The sequence below is a fragment of the Rhea pennata genome, chromosome 14 (assembly GCF_028389875.1).
Source record: "Rhea pennata isolate bPtePen1 chromosome 14, bPtePen1.pri, whole genome shotgun sequence".
Taxonomy (NCBI): domain Eukaryota; kingdom Metazoa; phylum Chordata; class Aves; order Rheiformes; family Rheidae; genus Rhea; species Rhea pennata.
Genome location: NC_084676.1, coordinates 9,122,974 through 9,144,774, shown reverse-complemented (window position 1 = coordinate 9,144,774; position 21,801 = coordinate 9,122,974). Strand labels below are relative to the sequence as shown.

At 45.6% G+C, this 21,801-nt stretch overlaps 1 protein-coding gene across 1 annotated transcript; it reads right to left on the bottom strand.

Moving 5' to 3' along the window:
- Positions 1-2,970: 2,970 nt before the first annotated feature.
- Positions 2,971-14,702, bottom strand: C1QTNF2 (C1q and TNF related 2). Its single transcript, XM_062587199.1, has 3 exons — positions 14,483-14,702; positions 6,886-7,137; positions 2,971-5,103 (listed from the first exon to the last, which is right to left on the bottom strand). The coding sequence occupies exons 2-3, from the start codon at positions 7,127-7,129 to the stop codon at positions 4,490-4,492; spliced, it is 858 nt and encodes a 285-aa protein (XP_062443183.1). The 5' UTR covers positions 7,130-7,137; positions 14,483-14,702; the 3' UTR covers positions 2,971-4,489.
- Positions 14,703-21,801: the final 7,099 nt, after the last annotated feature.

Genomic DNA, 21,801 nt, shown 5'->3' with positions numbered 1-21,801 from the left:
GTAAACCGTGGAGGCGAGGCACGGGAAGGGCTGGCGGCACAGGGCAGCGCCGTCCGGCTGCGATGAGCTGGCTTGTTCCGAGTGTGGAAGTAACTCGGGGTGGTGGGAAGGGAAGGCTCGTGGGACCGCCGCTGTCGGGCAGCGGGGCCGTGCGGAGCTGTGGCAGCCCTGTGGCCCCCAGCTCTGCGCGAAGTTGTGGCAGCCCTGTGACAGTGGGCATCGTTAGGGATGTGATGTTAATTAGCAAGGAAGTTGACTGAGCAGCATGCGGTGCCTTGACAAAACCCGGAAGAACAAAAGAACCGATTTTTCTTTTCTTGGTGCTAAATGTCAAGCGTTAACAGACATAACTAAAGATGCGCTGTGGAACCCGCGGCGTCGAGGAAACGCTCCCTCCGGCACCTCCTGCGAAACGTGGGTCCTCCCCCGCGTAGCCTCCCTGCAGAGGAGAGGCGATAGAGGTTTGAAGGTACGGCTCTCGGCAGCCTGGCCGGCGGGCTGCTCTGCTCTGCACCTCCCTTCCAGCTGGGACATCGCACCGTTACTTTCCACGTAGCCAGCACTTGTTGAATCCAGGACAAATGTTATTTTTCCACTGGAAAGATTTTTTTTTTCCTCCATGTTTGTTCCATTTGTTGTTAGGGTTGAACTGTGTGTAGCAGATGTACAAAAATAAACCTCAAGGTGCTTTAACGAAGAGCCCTGAGGGTGGGTGGGGGCTTGGGGAGGCTGCCTTAGAGGTGGTGAGCCACAGCCACGTGGTGGTCTGTAACGAAGCACAAGAGGAATCGCCTGAGCCTTGTTTCTGGGATAGAAAGATCCTTAGCAAAGCTAAGCAAAAGCTGAACAAATAACAAATATGGGTGCATCCGGCTTTCCTTGCATCCCTGTTGCTAGCGTGTTAACGCGCAGGAGGGATCTCATGCCAGGTCTCAGAGCAAAAGGCCGCAGAGGGCACATCTGACACTCGTGGCTGGGGCCAAGGCAAGTGCACCGAGGGTGGAAGCAATGCTTGCTCCGGATAGTGTGGTGGCGAAAGCCAGAGCCTGGAGGACTCACAGTCTGATTTGGTGTTCTTCCAGAAACGCCGTGTTCCTGGAATGAGGAGATTTCATGGAAATCTTTCTTCAGTTTTAAAAATTAGCCTGCTTGGCTACAGGGGAAAAGTGAGCACAAAATAAAGGCAGCCTGAAGACACGCGAGCAAGCCAGAATGTGTAATTCTCCTAGGTCTGAGCCAGTCAGGCTTTGGGGCGTGGGGAAGGGATTTTTCTTGTGCTTTATTTATTTATTTATCTTGAGCGTGGCTCTTAATGTTTTAATGTTTGGCCCTGCAGTGACCTGGGTGTACTTCCTAACTTGCCCACTGCCTTTTTTTCTCCCTCTTTTCCATGACAAGGAAGAAGGAAGCCCACAATTTGTTAAAATGATTCTTGTTACAGGATCATGCTTTGTTCAGCAAGCAAATTACCTTGTTTGTTCCTAAGGCAGCATTAGAGGAAATTCATATTTTCAGAGGAACACATGCCAAAGCAACCCGCATGTATCGCTTCAGACATTCGTGCCTCGTTCGGGGAAATGCTTACCTGATGCACAGTGTCTTTAGGTGACTTAGTCCAATGGGAGGTTTAATCCTCTGTGAAGAAACTGTCCCTCTCCCTTTTGCTGGCTCCATTCTGTTGGCTTCTGAGTTTTCATTTCTTTCTGGTAACTGAGTTGCTGACTGGCAGCAGATGCTTGGGCTGGGGCTTGACTCGAGCTGCGTGCCGTGCCGTAGGGCTGCCAGCACAGCGAGCTGGTGCCGTGCCTGGAGCCGTTGCTGAGGACTGACACTAGCATGTGGGAGCAGTGCTCCCTGCGCTGCTCCTCGAGGGAGGACTCCACAGTCCCAAGCTGCAAGGAAACCCTATAGTACTAAGCACTTTCAGGGTTCAACATTACTGATGATTTGTGTTTTGATATTCCAGACTTAAAAACTAATTTTCAGATTTCCCATTTCACTAGACCAGAAAAGATGCTTTGCCAGACAGGTAACTTCCCACTGCTTCTCATTCCAGGAATCCAGCTCGAGTCCTTTGGTGATGATCGACCCGTGGAGGGAACACTCGCTTCTGGGGCCCCTTCGTTGGGTAACAGGAGGGCTGTAAAGTTCATGGTGCAACTGAGATGACCAAACTGCTCACAGCTGCTTCCCCTCAGCCCTTCGCTTCTCACTGTTATTCCTAGTAGGGCGCTCTGGCCTCTCCCAGCTCTAGTACCTGCTTTGGTCTGAGTGGATTCAGCTCACAAGATTAGCAGAAAACTAACCTAAGCCCAAATCAAAAAGTAGAATTGATTTCTTTTTTTTGGGGGGGGGGGAAGGGGGATAGGTAATGAATTGAATGGAGAAGAAGGGTCTGGGGCTTGAAGTGGTGGTGGTGCACCCACCACCTGCTGGGTGGTGTTGCAGGGAGGCAATCCTGCCCATTTCCCTATACCTCCTGCCACCTCCTTGGGGCTGCCCCTCTCTTTGCTCTGCTTGGGGGAGCAAAGTGGTTTTGTCCCAGGTGTGCTCATGGCTGTCACAACGTGGTGGGAGTGCGCACCTGGGAGTCAAGAAAGGTGATGGCCTGAACTGCTGCTCTCCCTGGGAAGCTGCTTGTGAAATGCAACCCAGGACAACTCAAATAAAAGAGGCTTGGGAAGTGAAAGAGATTATCTGAGCTGCCACTGTCAAGGAAAGGACACCTCCCCTTTAGGTCAGCAGCTTCATTACAACAAACAGCTCGTGTTTTTCCACCTTGCAAATATTCTTGCACAGAAAATTCTGTGCACTCTCCTTGCTGGGCTGGAAGGAAACGATCCTGTTCTACTGGCCCTACCAAATCCACCATTAAAACCAACAATGTCTGGAAAATGAAAGAGTTTCGAAATACCTTCTGGGAAAATACTTTATAAATGGCAAGACCATTCCAGTAGTATGTTAGTTCAGCTTTATTTTATAAAATGTGTTTGAAATGATTTTTGCAGGTTACAACACAATTACTATAGTTCACATAAATCATGCAAATATTTTGACTTGTAAAAGTAAGATTTAAAAAATGTCCTTGATAGTTCGTAAGGAATCTCCCTTCAATGCCTAAATATGAGGCTTAGAGGAACTGAAGCTTCATGTGAGTTTTCATATGGAGATAAGAAATGGTTGTGGAATTGACTGTGGAAACCAAGATGACACATCTGACAGCAAGGAAGAGGGGCTCCTCCCTTCCGGCTACTGAGACAGAGACCTCTGTATCATAGCATGTGTTTGGGCATCCTGGAGCAGCACAGCCAGATTTGGCAGCATTATAGCAGGAGAATTTCCTTTGATACAGTAATAATGAACCATTTTGCACTGTGCCCACTGTTTTAGCTGATATAGAGGGGAAAAAAGTACTCAGTACCTCAGCTTTTGACTTTTCTGTTTTTTTTTTTTCATGTAATAGTGCTGATTTTTGGAGCATTTGTAATATATGATATGGGGGCAGGGGAAGAGCCTATCATAAGCAAGATAGGGTCTATTTGTAGTATTAAGTCCTTAAAGAGCATCTCAACAGCACCACAAGTATCTCCTTACAGCAAAAACTGGCAGAGATGAAGGGAAAGGGGAACTAAGAAACATTCTCCTGGAGTAAAGGCTCATGCTCTCAAATGAGTCTTATGAAGTGTTCACAGTCTGATCTGGATCTGAGTCCTGCAGGTATTTGGCTTCCACAGTCCAGGCCATGCTCTGATCACAGCTTTAGCGGTGCCTATCTGAAAGCAAATGCAAGACTGCAGGGCAATCAAGCAATGGTCATTGTATATTGAGGATAAAATCTGAGAAATGCCAGTAGTACTCAATGGAACAGTTCACATCCTACAGATTTTACCTTTAACTTTTTTAAAAAATGAGATCATTCCTTTGTGTCATTTCTCCTTTAGATCTGACACCTTTGCTTATTAGTACTGCTTTGATAGGGCTGAGAATTATGGTTACTTTTGTAATGTTAGCTGACAATTTCCTGACTTCTAAGCTGCTAGGGAAGTTTAACTTTGTGTTAATAAGGATTGTTATTATTGGAGAGGGAGGGGAACTGATATAGTCTGCAATGTCAATACCCCTTCCAAATAGGCTTTCAGAAAATGAGTTTTTGTCTGCATGCTTTATAATAATAAAATAATCAAAACATTCTGCACTACTGTTAAAGTTGCATGTCCATAGCACTGTTGAATGGCCACGGAAAACCATTACAGGCATCTTGGAGATTTGGAGACTCATAAGGCTACTTTAAACTGCATCCTATTGATCCTAGCACCCGTGGAATATTTGATGACATCAAGTAAACATCCAAATAGCCCATACAGGCTGTTAGCTCCAAGAATGTGGAATCATGTGACAATCTCATGCATGTCCATGTACAGGCTATACTTTGGTGCAATAAGCTTTCATACACATTTCCTCCTTTTCCCCCACAGGATAGTCTCTCATCCTATATTTCATTGAGATAATCTTGATCGGGGTATATCAGGAAGCCAGTAAATAAGCTGTCTGTCCAGTAAGGATCATAAAAGAGTCCATTTTGTTCTGAGTAAAATATCTGCAGCCATACTTCATCCTCCTTCTTCAGAGAAAGAATAGTTGATCCCGAGGCGACATCATGGTTACCAGTGTTTGCATCAAAAGTCTTGATTCGGTACTGCCCGTTATGGACTAAGCCAATGGCCAGATGTTTGTTGGCCAAAGTGATATCGTAAGTGAAGTAATAAATACCTGGAATGCTGCATATAAATTTTCCACTGGAAGCATTGTAATGTCCTCCCTCATTCATCAGGATCCTGTCAAATTTGATGGGTAGCCTTTCCCTTGGGTAACTTTTTGAGACAGCCACAGAGAAGGCGGATTTGGCTGCTCTGGCGTTGCAGGTGCAGGGTCCTGGCATCCCCGTCTCACCCTTGTTCCCTTTGGGCCCTTTCTTTCCTGGTGCTCCATTTTTTCCAGGATTACCCTTTAAACCCTTTGGACCTCGTGGACCTGCCTTGCCAACAGCTCCTGCTTTCCCCTTCTGTCCTGGCTTGCCTGGGTTTCCTGTTCTGCCTTGTGGGCCTAGAAGACAAAGGATACTGTAATTTTTTTTCCAGAGAAAGACATAATACAGTGAGTGGAAGGTTGTATCGTAGTAGTTTATTTTCATGTGTGAGGAAAACATCTCTGGTGAGAAGCCTATGAAATACTGCCTGAGGCCGGAAGTATGTCAGAACTGGCTGACTATGTTGCATAAGAGGAGGTATTATAACGAAGGGGGTCTGGAGCAGGATAGCCTACCCCTTCTAAGGACTGAGAGGCTGCTTCAATTATTTGACTGGGTTAAGAAAGGAGTAAGTAGTTGTGAAGTTAGCTAGGAGCAGGCTCTGAACCTCTGGGTTTTGTAGGAATGGGATGGGTTTGAAAAGCTTTTGGAAACTGTAGTCTGGAGCAGACAGGGTTTTTAATCTCCTGTCCAATTTTTACATTTAACATAATTATCTATTATAATCTGTTGTAAAAGAAGATTCCAGGTATGGTAAAAGGCCCTTCCTAGCTGGGAGATGTGAACTGGGACACGTTCATTGCAAAGATGGCCTGGAGATGGGAAGCAAGTTGGGTATTGTCCCAGTTATGCTGAAACTGCTGATTAACATCAGTTGTGGTAGAGTTTGATACAAATGAAATTGATGAGGACTTTTATCCTGCTTCTCAACCTACTGCAGCAAGACTAGATTGAAATGCAGCTGTGGGTGGAAACCTGTTCTCCAGATTCCCTTTTGAAGGGTGAAACATGAGAAGATGCAGCATTTGCATGCTGGTATTATGCTGAACCAGGAGTGCACTCTAGTGTGGCAATGGGAAATCACTGCTTTGTTTTTGTTTTGTTTTTTATTGTAATTGATTCTGATGCTTAGAATAAGCATTTATCTAAATGAGAGAGCCCCACCTCAGTATTAGGAAAATGGTGTGGGGTGGATATGTTGATGTATCTTTTTAGATTGATCATCATCAGCGAAGTGCTTGTTACCCTGTTAGAGCACTCTAGAAAGTCCCCATTTCCCTTGCATCAGCGGGAGGGTGGCCGCAACTCAGGCACACCCCCACGACCCGTGTCCCTGCAAACAGGGCGGTGCAGCCAGAGGCACCTAGACGGTTGTGCAGAGGGATGGAGTTGGTCACCACTGCTTCAGGGTGATCAGGTGGCTCCTAGCCAAGAGACTCTTGGGCCTCCAAGAGGGCTGCGAGTGCTCACCAAAATGCCATTGCTGCTTTGGGACTATTGAGTACTTCTCTCTCTCTCTCTCTCTCTCTCTCTTTTTTTTTTTTTTTTTTTTTTTTTTTTCCCCCCCTTTATTTTTCCTGACTTTATTTCCCTGGAGGCCATGAATGGGAGACCAGTATATGCCAAAATAGGGAAAATCTCACTATGAAGAGGGAAAGGACAATAACAAAATCTAGACAATAGACTCCATTAAGGCTCCATCCGCAAATAATATTTTTTAGCATTTTTTGGCACAGCAACTGGAATGAAATTTGAAATATTTTCCTCTCAGTTACTACTTTAATTTAATTAGACTTTCAAGAATTTGACTCTATGCAAACCTAAAAGGTCCCATCCACTGTTCTGGCTGGCAGTGGATGAGCTAAATGGAGGTATCCAGATGCAATGGGTGAGTCTGAAACCCACTAGCAGGAGCTGATGAGTGGGAGATGTTGGACAGGGGAGAGCAGGACACTTGTCTATCCTGGGACTCAGACTTGGAATGATGGCTTACATGTAGGCTTCGTGTTAACTGAACTGTCACACTATTGCTTTTATATTTTACCCATGTGTTCCTCCAAGAAGCACTTTCCTCTTACCTTCATCACCATGCTCTCCCTTGTCCCCATCCTTGCCGTCTTTGCCGTCTTTGCCAGGGAAGCCCATTCTGCCGACTGTCCCTGGAGAGCCAGGGGCTCCGGGAGGACCAGGGGGGCCGGGGGGGCCTGGCACGCTGCATGCCAGCTGCTGGGGGCCTTCCTGCAGCCCTCCCTTGACAAAGCCGCTGAGGATGTGGTTTGCCACACAGGGCACAGTCCAGAGGAGAAGGACAGCAGAGATCATGGTGCAGCCTATTAAAACAAGATGGGAGCTTCAATGATACATACAGTGGCTGGCATGCACGTGCACAGCCATAGCCAGCATGCACGTGCGCAGCAGTATTCAGTATTCCCTCTGCTGTGGACTGAATGCTGCAGATTTTTATGAGAATGGGAACTAATAGGCCTGTTTTGGGGGCACGATAGGGGAACTGTTTTGGCGTGAATTAAATCAAGGAATTTAGCTCACAGTTTTCCAGGTCTGAACAATATTTCTCTTCTATGAACACTTTTCCCCTTAACAAATATCTGTGGCCATCCCTTCTTCTTTTTTTTTTTTTTGTTTTTGTTTGTTTGTTTTTCCCCTCCTTTTTCTCACAGAATGGCACCTGGCAGCTCCTTCTCTTATCCAGAGTCAGTCTGTCTGTGGCTATTTGGTCTCCTAACCAGCAATGAGGGATGAGGATACACAAAGAGGTCTATCAGATCGTTCTTCTCGTCCTCTCCTGTGATTGCCTTCTCACGCTTGCTACTGATCTCCTTGTCCTTTCCTCTCCCTCACCCCCACCTTTCCCTGTAAAAGAAGAACAGTCAGCAGGGGTGACAGAGGGATGTTAGTCTGGCTGCTGCAGACTAGCTGAGCCCTAGCCTGCACTGCCATCATCTTTAAAAATAGCCTGATGTAAAGACAAGGAGACAGAAGTCTGAAGGTCCCCAGGCAGGGCAGTGGATGAAGCACCACTGGGGGTGTCTGAGGCAGAAGAACTGTGGGGGGAGCAAGGAGAAAGGGTTTTGGTGTAAACTTCCCCATTAATGCCTGTGTGGCTACTGGATCACTGGGATTTCTTGCAGAATCCAAGCACAAAACCAGCTGGTTAATACAGGGCTGAAATTAAGAAGTGGGCTTTGGGAGGCTTTATGCCAAGTTCCCAGTTGAGCCATCCCTAATGTATTTTGCCTGAGTACAAATTCAGGCTGGTGGCTAGGTGAGGATATCTGTCTGGCCTTCCTGTTCCCTATCACAGCTCCATCACAGCGCAGCTGCAGGCTGTTCCACAGCTGAATCGTCTGCAAACTCTCTTGCTCCATGTCTAGACTGCAGTGTCTCCTTGCATGGAGATCACAACCATCCTTGGGTACTCTCCTTCCCTCCCTTATCCCCACCACCCTGCCCTGAATCCTCCAGCCTGCCTTACCTCCCTCTCACCATGCTGACCTGCCTTTCTCTCCTGTGGTGGTGGCTGAGCCTTCACGTTTTCTTACTAATGCTCAACCTGGAAACATAGATAACTGATAAAACCCTGAGTTGTTGTATGTCTCTTACCTTTGTAAAGTAAGCCATTGCTTTAAGTGTATGCAATAGTGATAAACAGCATTTACCAACAATTTTCTGGGAGCATCCCAGGCTCTGTCTCCTTTCCCAGAGGGAATCTCAACTTCCTGGGCTTGTCTGACTGCACTGTGCAGGGAGGCAGTGCCCTGGTAGGATTTCATTTCTGGTATACGGCTATTCCCACATAACTGCTAATGAAACAGAGCAGTTACTGTACAGTAAAATCTCCCTTTGGATGTCTGTGCATGGGGCTGTTCGCGAATAGTTAGATTGCACATGCAAGTGATGAGTAACTTCTCTTCATGATATCTTGAAATAGTGCTTAGATGCATCAGCAGCTTAGAGAAGATGCTCAGACTCAGAATGATTCACAGCTAATTCACAAGAGGTCATCTCTGTGCACAATCCACCTGAGTATCTGAATGTTAGAAGAGCTTAAAGAAGAATTTGGGCTCTTCATGTGCTGAAGGGTATAATAACAAAATTTCCCCTACAGTGGCAATTTTTGACTATCCATGGGCTAACGGTGCTGCTGCTATAACCGTCCTCCAAACTCAAGGCCTCCTCATGTGTAAGCTGGTGCCTGAACTGAAGATTTTCTTCTTCCCCTTGCTGTTAGGTTGGGAGCTGTTGTGATCACAAGCTCCCCAGCAGTGATGGCACCAGCTCCTGCAGCCAATGGTCTTTAAATAGAATCAAACTCTCTTGTTTTGGATACTAACCACAGACTGAGGGAAGACACTAATGTACTATTTTCTGGTTGTATGACTATGGAAACAAGCTGGTAAGGGGAGGGAAATGGATCCCTTGGCCTTAATTTCTTTCTTTCAGCTTCTGTATCTGCAGTAGCCTTGGAGAAATGCAATACAAAGCGTAAAACTGCCCTATACAAATTTGTAGATGTTTTCTTGTTAGCTCCATAGCTCATTGATTAGGAGAGATGAAGTTAAAGCCAAAGAAATTGAGAGGTTTTGTTTGTTTCTTTTTAAGGATTTAGTCCTGTATCACCTTGATACAACTCCTATCCATGAGAGTAAGAGGAGCGCACTCTTAATTCATGCAAAAGACTAGTGTGAAATATCTCTTTCCCACATTGGAGCCACCCCTGGCTGTAGGGAGTCAAATATTTTGCAATGATCATCTGCCTGCTTGGACTTTGTTGTCATATCCTCAAATCCTATAATTAAATACTGTAAATGCAAAATACAAACAGAGATGAAAAAGTAAGCAAACTGCCTTTCAGATATTTCTTCATGCCTTAGTGCTCAAACAATTTTGGAGTAGTTTAATACCAATGTAATAGAAACATGAGCTGCAATATCCCAGACCTTTTAATCTGTCATAGATCTTTTGTTCGGACAAGGTCCTGCTTGATATTAAGTTAAATAACGGGAGGTTTTGGCAACTCTGCAGTAGTGTTATTCTTAGTTCTTGTACTGGAAATGAGACATTCAAATTATTTTATAAATTCCATGTTGAAGTTATCTCTGTCATTCTTATATTGGCTCCTGAAGGGGATGGAAATGCATGTTATGAACTCCAAATCCAATAGAACAATATGCTACATATTAATGTGGAGTTGGGAGCCCCCCAGGTCTGCAGTCTGTATAATTAGGAACATGCAGAAAAGTCGGAAATGCAAAACAGATCTCTGGACTGGATTTGGCTGCTAAGCCATTTTGTTCTTCTGGTCTTTTTTGTTTTTCTTGTACTTAAGTTTATTTGCTGCTGGTGAAAGGTGTCACTTTAATGGTCTTATGAGACTGAAACCACAAACCAGTTGTAGCTAGGACAGCTGAATAAAGACTACTCAGTGCACAGAAATGGAAAAAAAATGCTAGAATGCCTAAGGAATGGATAGAGAATAGTTATTAACATTTCTTAAGCCTCTTTTAGTAATTCATCTCAAATGGGACAGAAGAGAAGTGAAAGCTGTTTGGAAGAGGGTGACACTAATAAGAAGTGGCAGGAAAAAGAATTCATTGTGGAGCAAAACTTGAAAAGAAGGTGAGACTGTTCATTTGGAGAAGAAATGACCAAGGGGGAGCACAAGGCAGAGAAGGTGATTTCTTCTCTTAATATTTCTTAGCTTAAGTACTTCTATTTACCTCCAAACAACAGCATCAGTTGACATGAAGGCACAGAAAGTGTCAAACAAAATATCCTGAGCTTTGACAACTCATTAGCGCTGGAGGCCCCTGAGGCTGTGGTTAGTAGTACTGGATACTGGAATGGACAATAGCACCCCATTCGCCTTTTTAAATGAACAAGACTTTTGGAAGTGATAATGCTCCTCAGGTTTCAAGATGTGAGCCAGCCTCTGTCAGAAGGGATTTGAGCAGAAGTTTTTCTTGGGAGTAAAACAGCCCATAACTCACTGCTCACTCTGGGGTTTATTGCACCTACATCTGAACTGGTGCTGGCTCTCTTTGGGGAGAGAATACTGGAGTACATGGAGCACTTGTCTGATGTGGTTCTCAAATCAGTGTTAATTAGAAGGCTCTACTAGAACATTTCATGCCACATCATAGTAATGCATGTGGGATGAAAAGCACAGTCACATTTATGAGAGAATCTATAAATAACCTTTTAAAGAAATCTCTTTAAGAGAAAACAAGCCTCATGCTGTTCCACCTTTAAAAGAAAAAATGCTCCTCAATGTGGAACATATGATGAGCTACAAAAAAACAATTGGAAACGGATCAACATCTGCCCTCTCCCAAGTATAGGCGGTGGACCTGGCAGTGAAGGTCATGCAGTGTGCTTTCATTTGAGTTCTTAGGTTTCTAATGACACTTCAGTTGAAACGTCTTTTGTAATTGGGTTTTGGAGACATTTCACACGTGACAATTCCTGTTCCGTGAGAGTGTGTTCAGTGGATTATAAGAGGTAACTGATGATGGCAGACTGCTCAGGGAAGGGAAGAGTCCTGCTCTCCTAAATGAGCATAGGGGGACCCAGGTGACGGCTGTAGTTTGTGTGTACTACTGAAGTGCACGTATTCAGCTCCTCAGCACCCAGAGGCAAGTATGCTGCTATCAATGCACTGATTTTAAGATGGGAGAAGAAGGTACACCAGTTTGACTTAAAAAGGCTATCTTATGTCTCAAAAGCCTAGTCATGGCAGGCCAGGCTTCAGCCAGAGCTAGTCTAGTAAACCATGCTAATTTTGTCCAGGCCACATCCCCAGAAGAGCCTGTAGCAGTGCTGGTGCAGGCTATGCTAAGCGACTTGCTTGAAGTTTTTGAGCATGCTGATGGGAGAGCTTGGGTCAGAACAGAGGTGCTCCTGCCCTACACATGTGGAGTGCATCTCCCTCAGCTACTGCACAACTGTATGCACAAGATCTCATTCATGCAGAAAGTGCTTTTACTCCCAACAGCTAAAAATATCCTATCCATCCATTGATTCTCTCTGAAATGATGTCTTTTGAAATATTTATAAGTAATGGTGTTTTTTATGCTGCTCACTCAGAAAGGAAAAAAAAAAAAAAAAGGAAGGGAAAATCTCCACAAGATTCCCAATGACACAAGCCTGTTGTGCCTTCAGCACAGCCCTTGGGAGTCTCTTTACACTGTGGCTCATGCAGCTTGATGCATCTCTTGGTGGACAGATGATGGTCAAAGGCTACAGCACTAACTCTAGAGTTTGAGTCTTTAAAGTCCCATTTGGCTCCCAGATGCTTGTCAGAGCTTCAATTTACAACCCTATGTTCTCATCAGATCTGCATCATACCTCTGCCAGCCTCTGGCATCCAAGAGAAGGAGAGAGGCTCTAAAATGTGCTGTAAATATCTGTGCCTGAGGTGAAATGATGAAGTGCAGAAAGGCAGAGTGTGAGATGTCCAGCAGCTAGGTTTTAGATACAGTGATTCCCTGGGTCCTTCAGCTGAACCCATGGGAATTGCTGATGAGTGGTCCAGGGCATCTTCTGGGGTCTGTGCAGTCTGGAAAACAGTGTAGTGGATTCACATGGGGTAAGTTAGGGAAATCTTTGTCAGGAAGCAAACTAGAAAGGAGATGATTCTGCCAAAAAATCATCCCTTCTGGACAGAGCATCTCTGATTTGCAAGTATGTTACAAACATGAGTGTTTACTGGATTCTCTCTTCCTAATGAACTTCCTAATGAGTTTAGGAGCTTTTGTTATAGCTACATAATGAAATGTAATGAATGCTTTTGAAAATGAATATATTCTCTGACTCTGTTCCAGTGCTCCTATTGCCTTTATGTGGCAACCCCCTTCTGATTTAGAGCGTTTTATTTTCTTCCTTATTGCTTTATTGGGTCCTGTGCTTCCTGATGGATCTCTGAAGCCCTCCACAGAATGTGCTGTTTGCTCTGGCTCTCCCAGCCACAGGAGGTCTGGGAGAGGGAAATAGGGTTGTAGCTTTCTTTAGGATATAGAAATGATGGGAATGGGTGGACTGTCTGTCTCTGTCCCAATTGCCATAATAAATTGTTTTCAGTCAGTCATTTGTGTATTCAGTGGGATTTGAACCCAGCTTGTCTGTGCTGAAACCCTAGTATCCCATGAGCTTCCTTGCTACGTGAGGCACCACAGGACAGGACTGCAGATCCATGCTGTCTTACGAGAGCTGAAGTGCATCGTTCTGACACCTGGCATCCACAATCCCTAGTAGCTGCATTCCCATGGGGCTCCTTGCAACCACCACTCCCGACCAGCTGGTTGCTTCTGGCAGAGGCAGCTGGCAGGGCTTGGGACAGGCTTGTCTCTGCCAGATACTCTTCTTGGACAAGCTCTTCAGGGAATGCAGCTCTTGCCATGCTCCCCCTGTAGCTTTAGCTGCCGCAAAATACCTGCTTGAATAGCCTGCCTTCTGCTTGGCTCCTACAAGCTCCTGCGCTAGCCTCCTCTGTCCTGGTAACTTCCTGCATTTATTGTACAGTTAAAAGTTGGATCTATCTATCTATCTATCTATCTATATACATATAAAAGAATATCTGGAAGAAAAGATTTGCCCATAAATGAGCCCTAGGCAAGCAGGATCAATTATTTTTCCTGCTGCTCATGGAGCAGCCGGGCTGTAATGAAATCAGAGGGAAAAATCCAAAAAAATGGTGGTTGCCAAACATGATGCTTGGTTGGCAGTGCACACTGAGACTGAACGGTGTGTTTCAGCCTGTGCAGCGTGGTGGTGTGCGCTGTGTGCAGAGAGGAAATGCAGGCGGGGGAAGGAGAGAAGCTGGGTGTGTTGAGGGGAATGGCTGCACACAGAGGAAATAAGAGCAGGATGGTCTGTATAACCTGCACACAAACAGCAAGATGTGACCCAGACAGTGAACAAACTAGTATGGCTTTCTACTCTATTTCCCTCAAGTATGTGAGGCTTTATTAAACAAAACAACTGTCTTCATGCTTCAGAATTTTACAGAGTAGCTCAAGGAGTCTTGGTTAATCCTCAAAATAAACAGTTTCCCTGTGAGTGTGATTCTGACCTTGGGTGATTGTTTTCAGTGTCTCTGGAGCGGAATCAGCAAGGCAGTGTTGGGCATGCCGACCCGAACAGCGGCTTAGACAAAATAAGCAGCAGCAGCACGGTGTCAGCAGCAGCACGGCTAAAATGGATGCATTTAATTTTTGATATAATCCTGTGAAGTAGTTATACAAGATATCAATTTGCTCTGTTACTTGTTATTGCACAAAAGACTGTCAAAAGAGATCAAGGAGACTGATACGTCTTCTGTGCCTGACGTGGCATCACCTGCTCAGCTTTAAGCAGCCAGGGTTGCCTGTGGCAAACCTCTCCCAGATCCATGAATAAAACCGTGTTACGAAAGTTAGCAGTTAGTACCAGAATGAGGGGGGAGGCTGCAATTTGAATGGTACGAGCTGGCTGCTCTCAGCAAAAGCCTGTGAGGACTGTTTCCTTACTGGGTTATTTAACTTGAGACTGGATTCCTCTGCATGCATTGGAAACCTGAGTGCTCAGTGATTTAGACCTTATTTGGTAAGTTTTTTCAAAGTTAAGGTTAAGAGAGGGGAGAGAAGGAAGGGAAAAAAAAGGAAAAGGGAATGTACTCACCAAGGCAAAACTCTTCAGTGAGATCTTGATGTGCACTGGAAACCAACAGAATTTTAAGCAGATGTTTTTGCTGCAAATCACTGTCATGCAGCAGAGTGCGACCCTTTGGTCCTGCCGCAACAGCTTCCTTCTGAGGGGGGCATGCAGTTTTGACTTCTTCTATCTTTTTTATTTATGTTTTGCTCCTTTTCGCGTGTGTTCCTAGCTTCCTGCAGCCGCTCCAAGCTTTGGCTCAACTTTGCCAAAGGCATATTTTTATTATTGTGTAATGGGTCTGAGCCTCTTCCTCTGTCACGTGGCAGGGAAAGAAATTTTTACACACATATGGCTAGAAAACTGTTGATGCTTGGGGAGCTTTTTCCTTTCTCTCTCTTCCTTTGTGGTCTGGTGTGAAACACTCAGTTTTCCTGGATTGTTTCTGACGGGCTCAGGCTTTGTGCGATGTAGTTGCTGCTTGTACAAACAGAGTTTGTACAGGGATGGGTGACACAGATAAATCTAGGGAATAATATTGACGCTTGATCAGTAAAAAATTAGCAAGGGAAGCAAGTATTAACCTAAGGATAGAAACTCAACTTCCACTTCCAAAACAATTTTAGACAAACGAGTAAAAGAAGATTGTCACAAGACTTGAAGTAAAATGAGATGCTCCACTACTGTTGCTGCTCATGGACATCATCATAAAGCAAATAACTTTGCAAATGGGAATTTCAAAAGGAGACCGTGCATGCATCACAGTGCTCCTTGAGGTGAAGGCATGGGGCGAAACACGGGCACTTTGACATAGAGATGATGGGGCAGAAGCGTTCCTGTCTTTGGAATGGGCTGGGGCTTTGCTTTTAAGCTTGCAAAGTAATTACAAGGAAAGGAAAATATAGCAGTTGTTTAAGATAAGGCAGGAACACTAGAAGCAGGGATTGAATGGGAATTCAGCAGTCCTGGGGTGGACAGTTAGCTGTATTGACACAGAAGTGGTGAATCCCGGGAAATCCCTGCCCCTTCTCATTTCTCCTCTGTCCGAGTCACGGTGTTATAATTCTCAGGAATGTTACGTCCTGGCTTATACCAATCCATTAAACCCAGAATTGGCGAATGCCTCGCAGCTCTCGGAGCACACAGCCAGGGACAGCGCTTCCTCCACGCGCTCTCCGTCCCAGGGTGCGGGGCAGCAAGGCGAGCGCGGGCTGGAGCCTGTCCCGGCCCCGTCGCCGCTGCCCGCCCGGCTGCTCCCTCCGCGCTCGCTGCCGCCTGCGCTCGCTCTCTGAGGGTGCGGAGGGGAGAGGTCTCTGTCCGCGTCATGCCACGGCCCCCGTTCGGAGGAGGCCCCCCAGCCCCGGGCTGGTGGCGCTGGAAGTTACGGGAGGTGTTACCTGCCGGACAGAGCCGTGCGCGTCCGCTCCCGTGCCGGGCCAGATGCTGCGGCACGAGCTGGCCTTGATCCATCCTCATTCAGGATGGATGAAAACAGCATTTTGGGACAGAGTGGGAATGGCTTTGGTAAAATCTGTGGGGACTCTTAAGTGAATCACCCTAATATTTTGTTTAATTCCCCGATTCTTGTTTGCCAAAGGAAGAAAATAGATCCTCCAGCTCTGTGTAGAGGCTGGTTTTGCCATCGCCAAGCTGGCAGAAGTGTTGCTGCTGCAATGATTTACTAGCGTTGGTAAATCTCCCAGAGCGCCTCCTCCAAATCGAGTCCCCACCACCCTGGGCGATGCACGCAGTGAAAAAGTGTGTGTACGTATGTGTGTGTGTATATATATACATACATATATATATATAAAATTAGCTTTGTAAGCTGTAATCAAGTGAACAGGCCTGAGAGGGGTCACTGTGTTTTGCAGATGAGGCACAGGGCTATTTCTGCTGCTGATTGGAGGTCTCAGGAAGCAAATTCGGACCTGGGTTGTCCTGGGTTTTCCGGCAGACAGCACCTAGTGTAGGAAGAGGCTTTCTGTACCAGCTGGGGTGCTCTTGCTGGTGGCACTTGCCACGTGTGCTGGCTGGCGGGGTGCAGCTCTGGGCGCCCTCCTGCTCCAGGTGGGAATCATAGAATCACAGAATGGATGAGGTTGGAAGGGACCTCTGGAGATCATCTAGTCCAACCTCCCCACTCAGCAGGGTCACCTAGAGCACGTTAGACAGGGTCGCGTCCAGGCGGGCCTTGAAGAGCTCCAGAGAAGGAGACTCCACAGCCTCTCTGGGCAACCTGTGCCAGGGCTCCGTCACTCTCACAGGGAAGAAATTCCCCCTCACGGTCAGGCGGAACTGCCTGTGCTTCAATTTCTGCCCATTGCCTCTTGTCCTGTCACACAGGACAACTGAAAAGAGTTTGGCCCCCGACATCCTCCCTTCAGGTACCTGTACACATGGATAAGATCCCCCCTCAGTCTTCTCTTCCCCAGGCTGAAGAGGCCCAGCTCTCGCAGCCGTTCCTCATAGGGCAGGTGCTCCAGCCCTCTGATCATCTATGTAGCCCTACACTGGACTCTCTCCAGTAGCTCCATGTCTCTCTTGTCCTGGGGAGCCCAGAACTGGACACAGTACTCGAGATGGGGCCTCACCAGGGCTGAGGAGCGGGGCAGGATCACCTCCCTCCACCTGCTGGCAACACTCTTCCTAATGCACCCTAGGAGACCATTGGCCCTCTTGGCCACAAGGGCACATTGCTGGCTCATGCTCAACTTGTCGTCCACCAGCACTCCCAGGTCCTTCTCTGCAGAGCTGCTCTCCAGGAGGTCAGCCCCCAGTTTGTACTGGTGCCTGGGGTTATTTTTCCCTATGTGCAGGACCCTGCACTTGCCCTTGTTGAACCTCATGAGGTTCCTCTCTGCCCAACTCTCCAGCCTGTCCAGGTCTCTCTGAATGGCAGCACAGCCCTCTGGTGTATCAGCCACTCCTCCCAGCTTAGTATCATCAGCAAACTTGCTGAGGAGGCACTCTGCCCCCTTATCCAGGTCATTGATGAAAAAGTTGAACAGGATGGGACCCAGTACTGAGCCCTGGGGGACGTCACTAGCCATAGGCCTCCAACTGGACTCCACGCCACCGCTGATGACACTGAGCTCTGCCTTTCAGCCAGTTCTCCATCCACCTCACTGTCCACTCGTCTAACCCACAACTCCTGAGCTTCTCTAGGAGGATGTTATGGGAGACAGTGTCAAAAGCCTTGCTGAAGTCAAGGTACACAACGTCCACTGCTCTCCCCTCATCTACCCAGCCAGTCATTCCATCAGAGAAGGCTCTCAGATTCGTTAAGTTAGGGTACCCCAAAGATACAGTAGTCATGTGGGGTAATTTGCCAGCGACTAGGGGTGTGGAGGTGAAGGCTCTCCTGCCGGAGCCTGGCTGCAAACACATGGATCCTGTGGCAAGGGAAAGGTGAGTTATCCAGTGCCTATGGGATAAAAAGTGTAATTTTAGTTCAGCTATCTGTTGTGTGTATACTTTGGGCAAGAAGTGCCTGCATGTCAGCAAGTGCTGGCTCCCTCCCCTGGGGTAACAGGACTGGATTGCCTCTCAGCAAGGAAGATTTTTCCCTTGTTTACTGTCTTAAGTGTTAATGCATTTCCCCATTATAGACACTAACCTTGGAGAAATGACTTTGTAAGCAAATAAAATAATTCACCAAATACAAATATAGCTGCAGCTAACAAAGAGGTTGGAAACAGTCTAAAATACAGACTGCAAGGTCAAGCTAGGAAATGGCAATGAAAGTATACCTGGTTACAAAGATGAGTGTGGGTGCTTTGATTTCTCTCTCTCATTCCCTGAAGATACTAAGAGAATGGGAAAGTGTTTTCTACCCAACAGGCCTGCTTGGCTTAGTGTGGAATGATGTTTTGAAGAATTTTATTGTCCTAACTAACAGGACTTTGGAAGTCTCCGAGCAGACTTCAGAGCATGATCGCTCCTCTCCGCAAGCTCCCATAAAATGAGTCTCTGTTTAAAGTTAAAGGATGCCCTTGAGACCTTAAGAACTGCAATCCTAACCCATTAAGATAAAAATGAATGGATCTTATTTTGGAAAGAGGGAAGTGGGATCCGCCCCAAACATCAGTGAGCTGCAGCAAGCAGATAATGCAGAAGATATGTTCGGTTTTGTTTTTTATTTCTTTTGTCTCGTGTACCTTCTAATTCAAAGTGAAATTCAGCAGTGTCTTGTACTTGCCACAGCTGGCTCCTGCCTAGGTATCTAACAAATTTAGACAAGAGACAACTCTTATGAAATTGTATTTCCCAGGAAAACTTTAAAAAGAGTATGAAAAAATATGGAGCTCTGGAAAGAACTACAGGAGTCAAAACCTATGGAACAGGCCTTTAAACAAGTGATAATGAAATGTAATGACTAGTTTATCTAAGAAAAAGTTAAATAGAATAGGTTGTCATCCAAAGCTACCTCAGAGAAGAGGGTGGATAGCAGATAACTTTTATTTACTAGACTTGGACAACAAACAATGCACAAGAGCTGATCCAGAAACTTCGCAAATTCTCCCTGACTCACAGTCCTAGTGTCCTGAAGCCGGTGGGTGCCAGACTTTGAATTAGCAAAAAATGCCAGCCTCTTGCCTGGAGTTTGCAGCAGAGCCAGGAGCCCCAGCATGCAGTGCTGGTGATGGCATTTGCCCAGGCCAGGAAACCCAGTGACTGAGTGTCACTTCTCTGCATCATGGTACGGTGCCTCTGCCCTTCAGGGACAAGCAGCATCCTCCAGAGATGTGTGACAAATCACTTGCATTGCGCAGCAGCAGTGAAAGTCTGGACAGCTAATAATAGCTACAAATGAAATCCCTTCTCCCTCTGCTGCTCTCCAACTAGAGTATTTCACATTTTTTTCCCCCCAGAGAATTTGCTAAGAATGGACTTTCAGTCATTCCTAAAATATTTAGAAAATACAGGTATAGTGTCAGCAGAATATACTGCAGGACTGTGCTGTACCTGTGGCTCCTTGATAGCCGGGAGCACTTGGGGGATGTGGGAGGTCCAGGCGCCTCCTCTCCTTTGCCTGCAGGAACTTGAGCCTGCAGCAAGGAGAGCTGGCTGTAATTCCTGTTTCAGGGAATGTCTGTTTATCCTTAACTGAAAACGCCAACAACAGAGGTTGGAAGTACTTGTTCCCTTCTCCTGCCTCCTGCTCCTCCTCACTCACAATGCAGGAGCTGGAAGCTTAAATACACCCAAGCAGACAGTGGACATGAGGCTAGGTCTTCACTGTCTGCATGAGACACTGTAGTCTCTCTGGTGTTGAGACCTGGCCATTCAGTTCGTCTGCTTTTGCACATGCCCAATGTGAGACTTTTTAAAGCAGGGAGGGACAGCTGAGCAAAACCAGAAACCAAGGGAAGACGACAGTTTCCTTTCCCTAGTAAAGCTCAGCTTTGGTCTTAGGGTAACCAAGAGGCTGATAGCCTAACCCCTTCCAAACCGAGATATGCAGAAAACCACCATGTACAGAATCAGGTTAAGTGCTAAGCTATGAAAATGAGGAAACTCCTCCTCCACCTGTAGCCTTTCTACCAGCTGGCCCTGGGCCAGGACATCCATTAGAGTGGGTGACCCCCAAGCTCACGCCTTGCACTTCAGCGGTCAGTGGATGTTGATGATTGCTTCCCGAACGCAATGTTAGCGTACATTGTAGGAGCTTCTGAATAAAAAGCAGTAATCGATTAAAACCCTATCTCACAACTTGTTTGTGAGACAAGTTACCAGCTTTATATTAAAAATATAGAACAAATGCATATATGAACAAATGTGATATGGAAATAATCTGAAAACTGCTCCAGTGTTAAGAGCTGCAGTGGGAGGTTATAGAGCAACAGGCTGAGGACTGTGCTTGGCTCCAAATGCAGTGCAAATAAGTTGCTGGGTGGTGGTTATTTCTAAAATGCATTGGAATTATTGAAATAATATTCTTTTAAGACTGTTGCTAGGAAGGTTGGATTTGTTAGTCTGTCTACAGAGCAAAGTACCGTTAGGCAAAATAAAGTTTTTTTCCATTTCTCTGAGGTCCAAAATGAACTTGTATTCTGCACAAGCAAGATGATAACGTCATTGCTTAGTATCCCTGGTGGGCTTCTGGTTGAGTCGCCTAAGAGATATAAACACCTTTATTTCATGTTAAAGTTAGAATGGTTCTATTTTGTTGTGTTACCTTCAGCAAAATTAATCCAAACAGAAATGCTAATAAAATGATAGGGAGTTGCCTGCTCATAGTTGAGGCCCCAATGTTTTGGCCTGAATGAGGCAGGGTTGGGTTTGGCTCAGCTGGTTAGAGCGTGGCGCTAATAATGCCAGGGTCAGGTTCGATCCCTGTACAGACCAATGATTTGAGGGTTGGACTAGACGAGGTCCCTTCCAAACCCTACCAATTCTATGATACTCTATGATACTATGATTAAATAGTTAAAATCATACCCAAAAGGGGTATGGAAAACTGCAGCTGTTGGGTTTCACAAGGCATGGTCCTTGTTCTAGTGGGCACAGAAAATCTTGCCTCTTTAGTTGTTTTTTTCTTTTTCTTAAAGGACCAACAACTCCATTTCATCTTTAACCATTGCTAAAAATCCCTGCTTCTGATCCCTCAACAGCCTAAACTGATTACACATATGTAGAACAGTGCATCAATTCCATTAACCCACTCAAGGAAAGCCATAAAGATCCAATTACAAAGCAACATGGAGATAGTAAAAGCACTACCTTCTGGCATGCCTTGAAGGCTTTGAAAGATAACACAGAATGCTAAACTTTTTCCTTTCCTTCAACAAAATTAAAAATTTTCACCTACTAAAATGAAAACATCTTTGAATCAGCTGGCTTGTTTATAGTATGCAGATCAAGCATACCACAAATAACTAGAATTGAACAGGAAGAAAAAAATGAGGCAATGTTTGAGAAGGGAGCTGAGAAATTAAGTTTAAAGCTTTGCCAAGGGTCAGATTCAGAGTAAAGATGTCAAAAATTTCAGAATTTGACTAATCTGTATCAACAGGTTAAGGAATCTCCTACCTCACTTCTACTATATTTGTGCATGCAAAAACAGTAGTTCTCAATTTCTGCTGTTTCTGCTACAGTAAGCTCATTTTCATTGTATATTAATTCTTGTCCAAGATAATTAACAAGCTTGTTTCAAATTCATTATAGAAAGGAAAAAAATATTCTTGTGCAATAGAAAGCTGTCTTTGAATATGCATAATCATATTGCCTGCCAAATCCAAAGAGAAACAGATGGAGGAAAATTAATCCCCATGCTCAGACCCACAGTGTTCTTTAACATTTAACCCTATGCTATAAATAGAACAACACATTTTAATCCCTCTTTT